At 41.0% G+C, this 14,917-nt stretch overlaps 1 protein-coding gene across 1 annotated transcript in view; it reads left to right on the top strand.

The window, feature by feature from the left end:
* rsrc1 (arginine/serine-rich coiled-coil 1) overlaps nt 1–14,917 on the top strand; it is a 124,631-nt gene that overhangs the window by 31,242 nt on the left and 78,472 nt on the right. Inside the window, exon 5 of the mRNA XM_038692317.1 lies at nt 14,238–14,274. Coding sequence (XP_038548245.1) covers nt 14,238–14,274 — 37 coding nt within the window. The remainder of the gene's footprint in view (nt 1–14,237; nt 14,275–14,917) is intronic.

Genomic DNA, 14,917 nt, shown 5'->3' with positions numbered 1-14,917 from the left:
AGCAGGTTATGAGCAGCAAACATGACAGGCCAACTCCGATTTAGGAGGGTTATGTAAATGTGCTTGTCGACAAAATGTGTTTTTTTGCCCTCAGTATTCTCTCTCTCTCTCTCTTTCTCTCTGGAAAATCTGGGTAGTTTTGGTTTGGAGAAAGGCAGGGAGGGGAGCTGAAAGAGAAGATTGTTATGGAGAATGATGTGTAAAAAAGACACACCGTTAATGTTTAATTTTCTCCAGACTCTTGTGCTTATTCATCTGCACCAGGGGCAAGGAAAGGTGTTGACTGAAGTCTTTATGAGAAAGGCTGAGAGTGAGAATACATTATAAAGAAGGGTGTTCTTTTTAGTTGGAGAGAGCAGAGAAAATAACACAGAGACGAGAGAGAAAGACAGACGGGGAGAAGAGCAGAGAGTACCTTTCGTCATGCATTTGACCTCTCCTCTGAGACAGAAATACTGCTCTGCAGGTCTTGCCTAATGGCATTGATCATTACAAGAATGCCTCCTTCAGACTGGGTAAACAGCGTTCCAGACGTACATTTAAGTACCATGACTCAGTTGTGGAAGTAAATATTGCCTGAGAGAAGCATATAATAATCATTCTCAGTGGATGTTTAAAAACAGCAGCATTTTTCAGGGGATTTTCTTTCGCACAGAAATGAGCTGAAACAAAAGAGTTATGAGTGCAGTTACCAATCACACAAGCGTGCGTATGCTTGATTGGGATCACTGAGGGATGGAAGTACTTATTTGTGTCACTGATAATGTTGACGGTCAAACACAGCTCATATTGAATGTTGAGTGGCCACGGGAAAGTTATGAAGCTATGAGCTCTCCTTCCCTCCACTCCCCTCCTTGCCATTTTGCCTGCCACTTTTTCAGCAGAAGTTTAGATCTCTGGGCCGATGTTTAATTCATTTGTACTAATGTCTCACTCACTCTTGCTCTCCTTCACTCTCATGTGCTCTGTCTTGCTCTCTCGGCAGCCTAGTCCCTTCGGTTCTCTAATAGAGTTGTTTTACCTTGTGTCTCACTCACTGGCGCACACACACACACACACACACACACACACACACACATATACTGCTGACTCTTTTCTGCTGTCCACTTTTTGCCAGTAGTGCATATTCAGTCTTGTTTGTTTCATGTTAGCTCTACTTGAAAAATAAATGTGAAATCTTCAATAATCAGATATTTAAAAGAAATGTGCTGATACCAAACTCGTTGTGTAAACAAAAACAGTTTTTTTGTTAGCTTTTAATTACCTTCATTTGGACAAGAAAAAATTCTATCACAATAACTAGGGGTGGGAATCTCTATGCACCTCACAATTCGATTATGATTCAAAGGGATGCGATTATAAAACCATTATTGATACCATACCATAGCATCTTATTTCTGTACAGGATTTCTGTATAATTACCAAGCATTTCATTTGCGCAATAAATTCCAAAAGGAACATCTCCTCATTAGCTAAAAAGGATTAGTTTGTATCCCTAACTTGCTTTACTATACTCAGCTCCTGCGTGGTCACTGTCCTTTCCTCTGCTCCGCAAGCTTTCACCGTCACTTTCTGCCGCTCGCTCCCTCGCTTTCCCTCACCCACACACTCGCTACACACAGATTACGCACTGTTCATTAAAACACTTAAACTGCTGTTATGACCGCACCTGTCACGTGGATGTCCTTTGCTAGCCAAGCGTTGAGTGTTACCGTGCCTGCACAGTGTGCAAGTGAAAATCATTAGTTGCGCATTGATGTTAATGATCATGTTAATGAAATTTTAGTAGCGGTGATCATTCATTCAGCAACGGCGGTGCGCCGGGGAACACTGGTCTCTGTTATGTGCCTGCCACAGACCGCCCGGTCGCTTTACTTCCAAGTTCTGTCTTTTTTGTTCCGTCAACGCAACGTTTTCAATTTCACAAGTTAGAAAATAATTTTTTGTCTGCATCTCGGTGCCTCTCAGCCCTTTTCTCCTTTTTTATGTAGACCTCTGTTTTTGCCTTCTTCTATGCAGATCTGACAGCATGGAAAGTATGTACAGTTTTGTGTAAATATCTTGGGCGCTGCTGTCTAATCAACAGCCAGTGAAATGATTCACTTCTTTTCTCCACTTACACACTTATTGATGCGGACCGACTGAGATCTGTCAGTGCTGAGCTCTGTGTGGAAAATGTTTTTGGGGAACATGTTAGAGTATTTCAGAAAATGAAACGGAGTAGCAAATCATCTCGTTAAATTTTTCAGCACATATGAATCAGACTGAATAATGCTGTTGGAGCCAATGTTATGGCACGCATGTTCTTGAAGGTATACATACTCCACTCCCCTGTGATGTATAGAGAGCGTATAAATGCAGTGAGTATTGAGTAGGGCTAATTATCCTCAATATCAATATAATAAATGTTCAATATATCGTCAATTAATATTTGGTTTAATTCATTTGAATCACGGACAAATTAGCCCTTAATTTTTCTATAAAAATATTTATTTTGTTGAGGAAAAGGGACTGAAAAAAGATTTACTAATCATATTTGTTGAGAAAGATTTTATCATAATAGTTTTGAATGTTCTACCTCAGATTAATTAAGTGATCCACTGTTTGGCATCAAGTGTTTGTCCCATTCTGAGCATAAAGAAAAGTTTAACCACACAATTAACCATCTGGTTTCTTCAATTTTCAGTTAGGAGCAAAAATCAGCCTTTACACTTTAAAGAAATAATGATTTGACATAAACTGTGATAATTATCGATATCGAATGATATGAAATGTTTTTATCATAACATTTTTGGCCTTATTTCCCAGCCCTAAGTAGGGCTATAATTTGCATTGTATAATTGCAGATACCACTTCCTATAAAATACTTCTACCTTCCTACCTTGGGTATGATACCTAACTTTGAGGGAAAATAAAATGTTTTTTTATGAAACCCTTTTGTTCCTTTAGCAAAATAAGTTCTCAATTATTAAATACAAACACAAAATGACAAATAAGTAATTTGCCTGAATAAAATGGTCTAAAATTATTTTATCACAGAGTAAGACATTCAATACCAAATTTCAGTACATGATAGTTTTTGATACTCTGTGCTATGGACTTGGTGTTGAGGTTCGACACCTAGCCGTAGTATTGAGCTGAATGAAGTACATTCAGGTCTTCAGAGTAACCTTTTGTTTGCAAGGTGTCAGCATGTGAGCTGTTGCAACCACTCTGTCCTAGGCATCTGTGTGTGCACGTAAGTCAGTGCTGTGTTCGTTCTTCTATTTGCATTAGTGTGAGACTCCGGGTTAACTTTTCTTTGTACCACTCCTTGAAGTCGACAGGCGCGTGCACACACACACACGCACACACACCCCGCGCACACACACACACACACACACACACATTCCTGACATCTCTCCCTGTTGGCCAGACTGCAGAGCGCTCGGGGCCATGTTGTTTTGTCTTCTGACAGACAGATAGAAAGAGAGAGAAAAAAGAGAGACTTATCCTGGCCAGTGATTACGCCAGTTTGACACTACAGCCATGGGGAGGAAGGGGGGGGGCGTGAAGAGAAGTGAAAAAGGCACTGTGGAAAACGGTGTGTAGATGATATGAATAACAATGTATGTGGTGTGTCTCCTTGGACCCTTATAACCTGCAGACCAGAGCCCGGTCCCTTTGACAGGCTGGCCTTTGTGGCCACTTTATCCCGCCTGTACACTTGTAAGGTAGAGCCGGGATAATCGCACCTAATCTAATTAAGGCTAAAGAGGGCCATGACTGAGGCTGGCCAGAAGCAGACTGGGCGCTCTCTCTCTCTCTCTCTCTCTCTCTCTCTCTCTCTCACACTCACACTTACACTCACACACACCAACAAACACAGCTCAGCAGCAAAATCCTGTTTGCATCAGAAAAATAAGGTTGTCATATTGATTATGCAGATGAGGGACTAACTGGGGCTAACTGCCTCTCGGCCAGCCGGTTACAGCTGACACAGGCTAAAGAGAGGGATACAGAGAGAGGAAGAAAGGATTAGGGTAAATTTAGCTTGCTGTATTCTTTCTACCATTTTGCATGTCCCCGTTGCTACTTTCTCCTTTGGTGAGGCTGAGACTAATAGTGTGAATAGTTTAGTTAACTAGTTTTCGTAAAGAGGGGTTACTGGAAATGTGACGAACTTGACCTAGAAGTGATGCAGTCCGTTTCTGGACCCCTTTGTAACAGCTTAAATTTCTAGAAAATATGTTATAATTTTGTGTAGTCAGCAGTTATTTGAAATACACCTACTGCTTTGATTGTCAAAAAGCAAACAGACAAATATACAGAGACAGATTCATCTATGCAGTAAAAAATAATATGAGAGGAGAGAAAACAATGGACTGTGATAAATCAACATTTCTCAATTCTTATGACACATCTAACAATTATTTTCATCATTAATTGATCTGTTTATTATTTGTTTTGATATATGAATGTCAAAAATATAGTGACCTTGGGCTCCACGGAGACATCATCAAGTGTCACTAACAAAAACCAAAACCAGGCGTGTTCACATAAAATTCATACACAACACAGAAAAGCAGTAAATCCTCATGGCTAAGAAGGTGTAATTTTTGCCTGATTAAACGACTTCATCAATTTTCAAAATGTTCTGTCAATCAAGTAATCGATTGATCGACTTAATTGTTTCAGCTCTACTTCAGGGTAAAGTTGCTTGTAAGGACATGTCGTGGAAACACGGCTATTAATAAACTGTCTGTGTAGGTGTGCGTGTGTGTGCAAATGTGTGGATGCCTGTATATGTGTACACGCTTGTGTTCAGGTGTGTGTGTATGTGTGTGTGTATTGTGTGTGCGTGCATTGTGTGTGCGTGCAGCCAGCCGTCAGCCAGATTGCTATTTCCCCCCTATGCCCCTATAGAAAGGCCTGGGTATTCTCTGGATGAGGGTGTGATGTACAATTGAAGGGCAGGATTGAAACTGATTACCTTGTTAACTCCTGGCACCCACTGGCAGCTTGAAATAGACCTGAGCGCCAGGGCCTGATTTGCAAATGAATTACCTCTCGCCTGGCCCTCCTCTTCCCCTCCCCTTTATTCCCCGTCTTCCTCCCTCTCTCTCATTCTTTTTCCTTTTTTTTTTTTTTTTTTGTCCATTCGGTGCCAAGATCATCTTTTTATATTGTGCCATGACAGATGCTGTGCCGGTCTGCCATTGTTCCCCGTCAGTTTTTCTGGGGCCGCGAGGAGAGCCAAAAGATTTCCACATGTGATTTTAACACAAGCGTCCCCCCACTTGCCGTATAGCCCAGTGCTTCATTCTTTGTGTACCAGTACTGCATTCTACAGAGTTTTGGAGCAGGCGGAAATGTTGGGGAGTGTCATTGTCTCCATCTCAATAATGGAGAGGTATTTCTCTGATTAGGAAAGGTTCTAATTGGGAGGTATGAAAAGGACCGCCGGCTATTGAAGAAACCGCGGGGAAATTGATTGCTCTCCGTGTCTCCCTTTTGCTTTTTCTCTCTCTGTCTTTGTCCCACTCTCCCTCTATGTAACACATTAAAAAGAAGTCAATTTTCTTTAAAACGTGGCCCCAGGTTTCAATTCCCTTCAGCACTGAGTTGGTGTGTATAGGCTGAGAAGAGGGAGATATGGGCGGTCCGCAGGGAGACGAGCTTGGCCTATGATGTTTTATGTGTGTTTAAATACGTGTGTGAATGGATCTGCGTCGGCTCAGTTTTTCCTGCCTCAAAATTAGTTCCTCAACCATGACCCAGTGATGCATGATTTATTTGTTTAATAGCAGAATAAATGTGAACATGTGCCAGGTCCTAAGCACAGGCACATGACCCCATCTGCCTACTTCTGCCTAAAGTTAGCAGCCTTTTTCGTCCATATTCAAAATGCGACCAACATAATATTGACATAGTTCACGCAGGTCTAAGATTCAGAATGGTATGTTGTGAAATTTTATTGGTCTAGCTCTAAAAAAAAAAAAAAAAAAAAAAAAGACAATAATAAAGAATTCACAAGGACAGAAAATCACCACTTCAATCAAAAATTGTTTTATCTGTAAAACTGGTACTATGACTCCCTTCTTTTCAATGTTGGTTGTGCTCTTAATGTCCACCTCATAGGATAAAATGACTTTTATTATTACTGACATAGTCACATTTTTGTAAAGGTGGCAAAAAATGAATTCCTGTGAAGCTCTCTATGTAGGATAAACTACTGGAGGTTTGTTTGGAAATACTGCTTACCCAGTAGCCATAAAAGTGCTTTTTAATGAAAGGGTCTCATTAAATTTTTCTGGTGCAGAGTGATAGTGTATCTGTTTCTTATTATTAACGATGATGATGATGTTTTTAAGTAATCATGAGAAGCCCTCTCATCTGTTAAACTAATACAAAAAGTTTCTAGAAATGTAGTCCTTAAATTTCTAGCACTTCTTTCACTTTTGTGTTGTCCATGACCAGGTGTCAGATATAAAACACATAAGAACAGGTGTGTGTGTGTGTGTGTGTGTGTGTGTTTATCAGAGAGCAGAAAGACTAGCCATAAATTAACTTCTTCCTTTCTTATTCCTCCTTTTTTACTATTTTATTGACTGCACTTAACCCTCCCTCAGAGAAACATAAAGTGCTGAATTTGTTAGCACCATTTTTAATGGACTGCTTTTCTCCACCATTTTGGGATTATGCTAAAGTAGTGCCCCCTCCGCTGGGAAAGGGTGAAGCTTGTGTACCCGCGAGTGCATGTGTGCGTGTGTATGCATGCAGAATTACATAGAAAGCATAGAAGCATAAGTCTGTGTTTTGTCCCCTCATGTGTGTTCTGCATGGAAGAGTGACAGCCCCTGACTTACCCCTGCATTATCCCTTACTGTGTGTGTGTGTGTGTGTGTGTGTGTGTGTGTCCATGTCCCCTTGTCCTCTTAGCTGTGTAAAACCCTGAGAGGTAGCTCTGATAGTACACACACAAGAATACAATTTCAATTTCAATTGGCAGCCCTGTTAAAAAGGAGCTATGGAGATGGCAATCAGGCCTGGAGGAAAGCTGAGCTGCCTGTATTATTTTGTGTGTGTATGTCCCTTGACTGCTTAATATCAAGCTTTTGCCTTCTATTAGTTAAACAGGCAGATGTCACTGATGTGGACTGTGTATTAGTGCACTGTGTGTGTGTGTGTGTGAGAGAGAGAGAGAGAGAGAGAGTGAGTGTGAGTATGCTTGCTCTGGTGTCCCCATCACATTGACTCTTTAATAAATACGCCTGCCATTCTATCAGCAGTTTAACAACATACGAATGCTCAATGACACGCTTGACAAGGCATGCAACTGTGGCAAATGGGGTGCACACACAGACTCACTCTTATGAATGATCTCTCTTTCATAGTGTTACAGTGGCCTGTCTTCCCTTTGCTCCTCTCCTCACTATTTGACTGATATTAGGTTGAGGGCTGAGAGGATGAAATGAAATGAATGTAATTTCTGCAGCTATATTATACCAAGAAAAAGATAAAGTACACTTTAAGAAAAGGCAAACTGAGTAGTACTTAGTAAGATTTAAGACTTCATGTTGAGGAGTTTAGTGGAGTTAGCATATATGTATTTCTGAACTCTCTGAAGCCTCGATGACGTACGGACAATCTCAACACTGATAGGCTATCGCGACTCAGCGTCATGCGACTTCTTCGCTTGAGTTGAAAATATTCAACTCACGCAAATTCCTTCGCGTTACCGTCGCCGGCCCTGTCCCACCCCCTTTGCCCCGCCCGACAGGAAATCATGGCTCTACGCGTCTTTGCATTGACTTTGTATGTAAACTCACCGCCCCGAACACTCGCTTCACTTTTGGTCTGAAAGCACCATAACGCTTCCAAATAGAAGTTTTCAGAGGAGCAGTTGGCGTTTTCAGCTGGAAAACGCTTTGGTGGACACAGGCCCTTACTCAGTATTTTGATGTCAGGAATATAGTTTAACATGTTCCATTTGTTTCCAGTGAGATACTGATTTCATATTGTAAACTTTGCTGCTGTGAAGTTTACAATATGACATTTATTACATTTACATTATATTACATTTAGTAATGAAGTACCAATAAGACTATAAAGAACAGAACCAATAAATAGTATCAATAAATATTATCAATAAAATCCTAACAATAAAATAAATACAATATAAATGGCAGCAGGTAAAGACAAAGTTTATGATAATCCATCAATCATAGTTAACAAATCCATCTCTGGGATGGATATCTAATTCACTTAATTTACTATTATTTACAATTAACTTCAACCTTGTTATTTTCAAGTCCAAGTCTTGTGTTAGAGTTTGTGTTATTCAAAATTTTGACACCAAGATTAAAAATTTTACAGCAATCGGTTCCACATATGGGTCAGCGGTGTAATTGGTTACTAATAATCGGTATCAGCCTGTAAAAAAACTTAGCGGTCGATCCCTATGTTGACATAAACTTTTCACTCCATGACTGAAGGTAACGATACTGTAGCTAACGTCCAAGAACCTACATGTATAAATGATGTGATTAGACACATCAGGTGAGGTACATTTTTGTGTGGAACATAGCTAATGCCGCTTTTCCATTACCAGTACCAGCTCAACTCGCCTCGACTCGACTCCACTCGGTTTGGCCCTCAGTGTACCCCTCAGTGTAGCTGGTCGTCATAGCGACGCCATACACAACTGCCAAAACGTAATTTTCAATGCAACACACACACCGGCGACTTACATACAGCTATTTCTTGATTTAAGTTAAAATGTTCTCATTGTACTCAGAATGTAAAGACAGAAGACAGACAGAATGAAAACATTACAGCTGTGTTTTCTTCTGCCATTGTTGTTGCAGCGGTCTCTGTGACAGTGGGACCAGAGGGCTGTGAGTGGGTGGCTGGCCGGCCTCGGGAGCTCCTCCCGCGGGTTGGCGCAGTCTTCCCCCGCCGCCACTTGCGGAGCTCCTCAACTCCGAAAACTCTGTAAAACTGGCAATATTTGAAATCTACACAGTTGATTTATAACCTCAAAACTTCTCAGAAGTGGATTTATTGAAGAAATAAAGTAAAAAATGAAGTAGAAAATTGTAAAATATAAAACTTTCTGTTGCTGGCCTCTGTCTGGCACACGCAATGATGATGCAGTGAATAGTGACGATTCTCTCTGACCAATCAGTAGTCTGCTGTGTTTTCACGTAACATTTTAGCAACCCTCAGCTCGCTTGAACCTCGACGGAGGTGATACAAAAAAAAGGTACAACTTTTCCACAATGGAAACCAAACAAAGGCGAGTCGAGCCGAGTTGAGCTGGTACTGTGCAGTGGAAAAGGGGCTTAAGTTACCTAGCTAGTAGCAAGCAAGTAATAAACGTTAGCTAGCATTACAGCGTTAACACATTGGTGACGTATAGTGTGCGAGACGAGAGATGTAGTTGATTGAGCGGTTTCACACAAAACTAAATGTTTCTTTACTGTTTTACGGCAAACTGCAACTTTCTTGACTTGCATTATTAATTTATTAATTTTAATTATTTAATTTCAATTATCTTTCTTTATCTTGACAAACATCATATGTGTAATTCAAACAGGACTTAGACTCTCTTTGGTAAAATTCAGTAGTCAGGTATTTGTCTTAATATCAAACCGGTTTGACGATCGGCCCAACCCTAATCGATTCATTTGGAAATAATAGCCAGGTTAATATCTAATGAAAATAATTTAGTTGCAGCTCGAAATATCATATGGGTGTGAAAGCATACAGTGATGTGTTCAAATGTGCTAATATTTTTAGGGTGGAAGATGTTTTTAAATTTTGCTTACAGGTCAGTTTTTGACTATTAAGTGTCCACAAATCTCATACAAAGTATAAGAGAGTGTGATGGAGCCATTACAGAGACACAAACACCATTGGTGTTGAGTTTAAACCGGGCCAGTAGCAGAAAATAAAAGGGTTAAAGCTTCCACATTCAGGACCGCAGACCTGGAAGGTAATGTATGGCTGATGAGTGCTGGGCTAATGGGCAGCTCTGTTAGCTGGAAATCAAATGACTGCCTCTGCATTTTAAGTCCCTCTGTCGCCTCCATTGACTGACTAAAGATATTTATCTCCACTTTGTCAGTGGGGTGAGGGTGCTGTGAAAGAGAAGGAAAAAGAGAGGGGGTGAGGGAAAGAATGTGAGGACATCTTTGAAAAACCTGAAGACCTAATGCAATTATTAGAAACTTGACCACAAATGACAACTCATCTGGTGCTGGCTCTGTAATTAATTGTCTGCTAGGTTTGGGAGGGTGAGAGCAGGTGGGGTGGTGTAAAGGGGAGAGAGCAGAGAAAGAGAGGCAGGTGGGTGATTGGGAGGGGTCAAAATGGCTGGGAGAGCGAGACACAGGGAAGGAGATGAGGTAAGATGAGGCAACAGCTTAAAGATTCTTGTTAGATCGCAAGAGACAGAAAAGGGTTTGGACACCGTGAAACAGAACATGTGTTGTGAGTGATGGAGGCCGAGAGAATGCACTGTGAGACGATGAGAGGGAAAGGTATGCGATTGGAGTGGATAAAAGGAGAGGCGAGGGAGACAATGAGTCGGAATGAGAAAGCAAAAAAGTGCAGACAGTTTTATGGATCCAGTGACCATGTTAAATTGTTCAGTATTGACCTCGTCGTGGCTCAGTTTAACACCCACTTGTTTGTCCAGATTTACTTAATTGACCTTAGATAACTAATTACCAGGGCATGGAACTACAGTACATTACTCTCTCTGTCTTTCTGGCTTGTAGTTATTTCGAAAGGAGAAAGAGGGGTAGTCGGCATACACAGTATTGCAAGTATTGCAATCTTTGTCATGCTAAATGCCGAACATAAATACTGACGAGACTCTATTTTGCCTGATACTGCAGGTCATTAAAGCTCTTAAAATATACTCGTTTCTGAGTGCTATGTTTGTCATACACCTGTATCCAAGTGTGGCTGGATGTGCACATTATCAGCCTTCTTTGAGTGAGTCTGCCATTTCCTAAATGACAGGTCCAAGATCAGTCTTCACCAAACTAGCTTTTGAGTGAGCATTGAGATTGTGTGTCAGAGGTGGCATGCAGCCTGGTGTGAATCATGCAAAAAAACTATTTTGTTGTAATACATACTACTTGTGTATCTTGAAACAGGGAAGACATAAAAGATCAATAACTTTTTCCCTTTTTATTTGCCTTTTGTCAAAGAAGACATTATGACATATAACGAAGAAGAAGAAAGCGCAGGTGTAAATAATAAAATTAATGATAATGGCTGAATTCCATTTAGCTGCTTAAGATTTAGGGTCCTGACATTGTGCATGTTGGCTCACCATCACCGTGTCAAGGCTTACTGGGACACTTGAACAGAGTAGAGCCATCGCTAATGTTACTAGGAACACATGCGCCTTTCCTACTGTAACAAGTAGAAATGTCTCCTATTGTACCATTTTTTCCCCCCTTAATTTAAGTCAGTAACTAAATTTTTAAATATTACATTCATTTTGGCAGACTCCTATTTTAAGCAAAGTATATTTGGAGAACAATTTTTTGTTCAGTATCTTGCTCAAGGACACTTAAACATGTAAACAGGAAGAGCCAAGGCTTGAACCACCAATCTGCTGTACCACCTGCGCTATAGCAGTGCCCAGTTATCTGTAATAACGCCAATTCTTACAGTCATAATGTAGGATAAATAATACGTTTCTAGGCTCATTTCAACTTACCTTTCTTGCTCGTTTATGAACGAATGAGGACAAACTGAAATATGTGACGTGACTACCATGCCTTCTCAGCATACAAACAATGTCACAGCATATCGCGAATCCCTGTCTCTCTGCTTCGTTCCTGACTTCCCATGTCGCTTCATTTCTCCTTCCATCACCCCCCCCTCACCGCTGTGTGCCAGGGCTCTAATGTGCTCCTATGGTTGTAGTAAGCAGGCCACAGTGTCTCTGAGGCCTTGTGCTACACCACCATTACTATTTGGCTTGCCTCCACTACAAATTAGATGAACAGGCACTGACACATTTTCAATATTATTACATTAAACCAAGTGGATTTTGATTGATAACCTAATATTGGCCTAATGCAAAACATCAATCATGGCAAGTATATTAATTATTTAATATTGTGGCGTAATTCAGAAATCGATGCTGCCTCTGCATTGAAGGCACAGAAAAGGGATGGGGAGGGTAAGAGAGAGATGAGGGGAAAAGGAAAGCTCTGTCCCCGAAGACCTCAGCAGATTATATGATGTTTTGAAAAGAGAGATGAGCATGTTTAAATGGTGTGTGTGTGTGTGTGTGTGTGTGTGTGTCAGCTGTGTGTCACTAATGGATAGAGCGATCCCTCCGGCCCTGGTGCGGACGGCGCTGGACAGCTTGCCCACGATAAAGTCAAGACAACAGATGAAAGAGTGAGAGATTAAATGCAAGTGAAGAGCTTAATAAAGGTTGGATCACAAAAAATAAAAGACAGAGGGGAGAAAAAAATGTGGTCAGAAAAGAGGAGAGAGGGGGAAGAAAATAGCGAAGGGAAAATGAGTGGAGGAGGAGGAGGGATCGAGTGCCGCATCTCCCCTGTGTTAGATTGTTTCTCACTAATTGCGCTTCATTAGCGGATTACACACACTGTCACCACGGTAACAAATGTCTTGCTGTCTGGTTGCCGGGCGCCCGTCATGTATAATGAATGTGGCGGGGTGTTTGTCAGAATGTAATGTAATTACAGCTAGATGAAGTTTGCCTTAAGTGGTTGACTTGTCTGCATGTGGCTCACTGACAGAGCGCAGAATAAACAAGCAAACATCCTTTTTTCATTACGTTCCCCCTGCTTTTCTCGTTGCTTCTTACTTTTGTTAATATTTCTGTTTAGCATTTCTGTCATGCCTTCATACCATTATGTAGAAATATTGATGATGTGGGAATGGCTTAGGTTTGTGGTCACACTGGGTATGGGACCTGGCCCGATGGATGGATGGAGGGAAAGGGGGGGGGGATTAGATAGTATGTAATTTTAGAGATGGTGTAGATTTACACTGTGATGCTGCTGGCTGCATTAGCAACTGAAGCCTGTCGATAAACCTTTCTCCCTCTCAGCACACACACAAACACACACAGAGTGAAACACCATGGCCAGGGTGGAGTTGTCAGTAATGGGGTCCAGAGTTGGATTGGGGGGGGGTTGGTGGGTGCTGTTTGTGTTCTCTTGATCTGTTGATTTCCACTGCTGCAAATGTGAAATGTTCCAAAATTGCATCTATTATTTACTGCCAATTTGCTCTTTTTAATACGGGCTGCTCCCCCCCCCCCACCCACTTCCTCAGCTCGCCATTCTGCTGTTGCTACCCTGATAATCACGCACACATTTTTTTTTTATTAATTCACTGATAATAAGCTCTGAGTTCTGTCTCTGTTCTTGGAAATTATTATTATGACTGTCAGCAGTGTGGTGACAATGTTAGTTAACCTCTGCCTGGTGTCAGCACAAACACACACAAACCCGCACACAAACACACGCAGCACTTCATTCTGAAAGGTTACGATGAGGATAATTCTTCATTATCTTTATTTCTTTAGATGTGATCAAGATCAATTTCTTGCACAACCATTTCCATCCTCCTCACTCGATAACTAAAAGAGAAACACAATGAGATGATTATCACAACTGCTGACTCAAACTAGACCTAAAAAAAATAGCCGATTCATCAACTAGTTACCAACAGAAAATGAATTGGCAACTGTATGATAATCAATTAATTGTTTATGTAATTTTTTAAGCAAAAAAGAATGTGAATATTTTCTGGTTTTCTTAATGCCTTTTAAAAAAATATTTTTGGACTGATGGTTGGAAACAAGACATTTTAAGTTTATTTTATCACCTCAGGCTCTGAAAACTTTTGATGGACATTTGTTGCTATTTGGTGACATTAGACTAAACGATGAATCAGTTGATTAAGAAAATAATGAGTGGATTCATTAATAATGAAACAAAGAATCGCATATTACAGCCTTAATTCCAGCTAGTCAGAGTTAGCCACAGGTAATGTTCCCATTTAATGTGTTAAATATTCAGAATGTTAATAAAGCCTGATTGAATAGCGTTTGTTCTACTATCTCTCATGTGTGAGCATTTTGTCTTTGTGCGTGTGTGTATCTGCAAAAATTGTCTTTTTATTAAATGGCATTTTGTGTCTGCACTTTATTTACAGTGGGGGGGAAATGTGTTGTTGTGTTGCAGGGACGCCGGGAACATCAAAGCCAGATTAGAACATCTGGTAAGTTTGACACCCCTCTTTTATCCCCACTATACATGCACACAGCCACACACACACACACACACACATGCACATGCACTTTGATTCCTGCATTCCTAATGAAACCTCCGGAATTGGAGCTGAATACCTGCAGCTAACAGGCACGGAGAGAGAGACAGAGAAAACAGGGATAGAGGGAGGGTAGTGCCTCCCCTAGGGCCTGGTCCAGCTTTTATATTAGTGTTTAATTTATCTACAATTCTGCCCATACACAAGCACACGCAGGTTATCCACTATGTTCTCCCTCCTTTTTGCAGTTGTGGGTATTTGCTGGATTTTTGCATGAGTGCAAAATTTTTTTTAACCTGTCAGACAGACAGTAACACTTGGAACCATACACACACACACACCCACTCCTTCTCCCTCTCCCTCCTTCTGTCAGCATGGGGCCTTTCCTTAGTCTTCTCCCATCCATGAATGGAGGGAGCCTGCTGGAAACGCTCTCCTGGGACAGGCCTGAAAATTTAATGGCCAACGTTTCCAAGGTTTCTCTTGCCACTTGCTTTAATACGGGGTCAGAGTGCCGTGCAACAAAGTGAAAAGGTTCTCTCTCCTCTTTTTGGGTGGGAAGAACCTGAGGTTTGATGTGCCCCATATTCCAGGG

Source organism: Micropterus salmoides, unplaced genomic scaffold, assembly GCF_014851395.1.
Source record: "Micropterus salmoides isolate LMB-PRFRI ecotype aquatic unplaced genomic scaffold, ASM1485139v1 Ms_hic_scaffold_3, whole genome shotgun sequence".
Classification (NCBI taxonomy): Eukaryota; Metazoa; Chordata; class Actinopteri; order Centrarchiformes; family Centrarchidae; genus Micropterus; species Micropterus salmoides.
The sequence above is the reverse complement of the archived record's forward strand: the minus strand, read 5'-3'. Positions and strand labels throughout refer to the sequence as shown.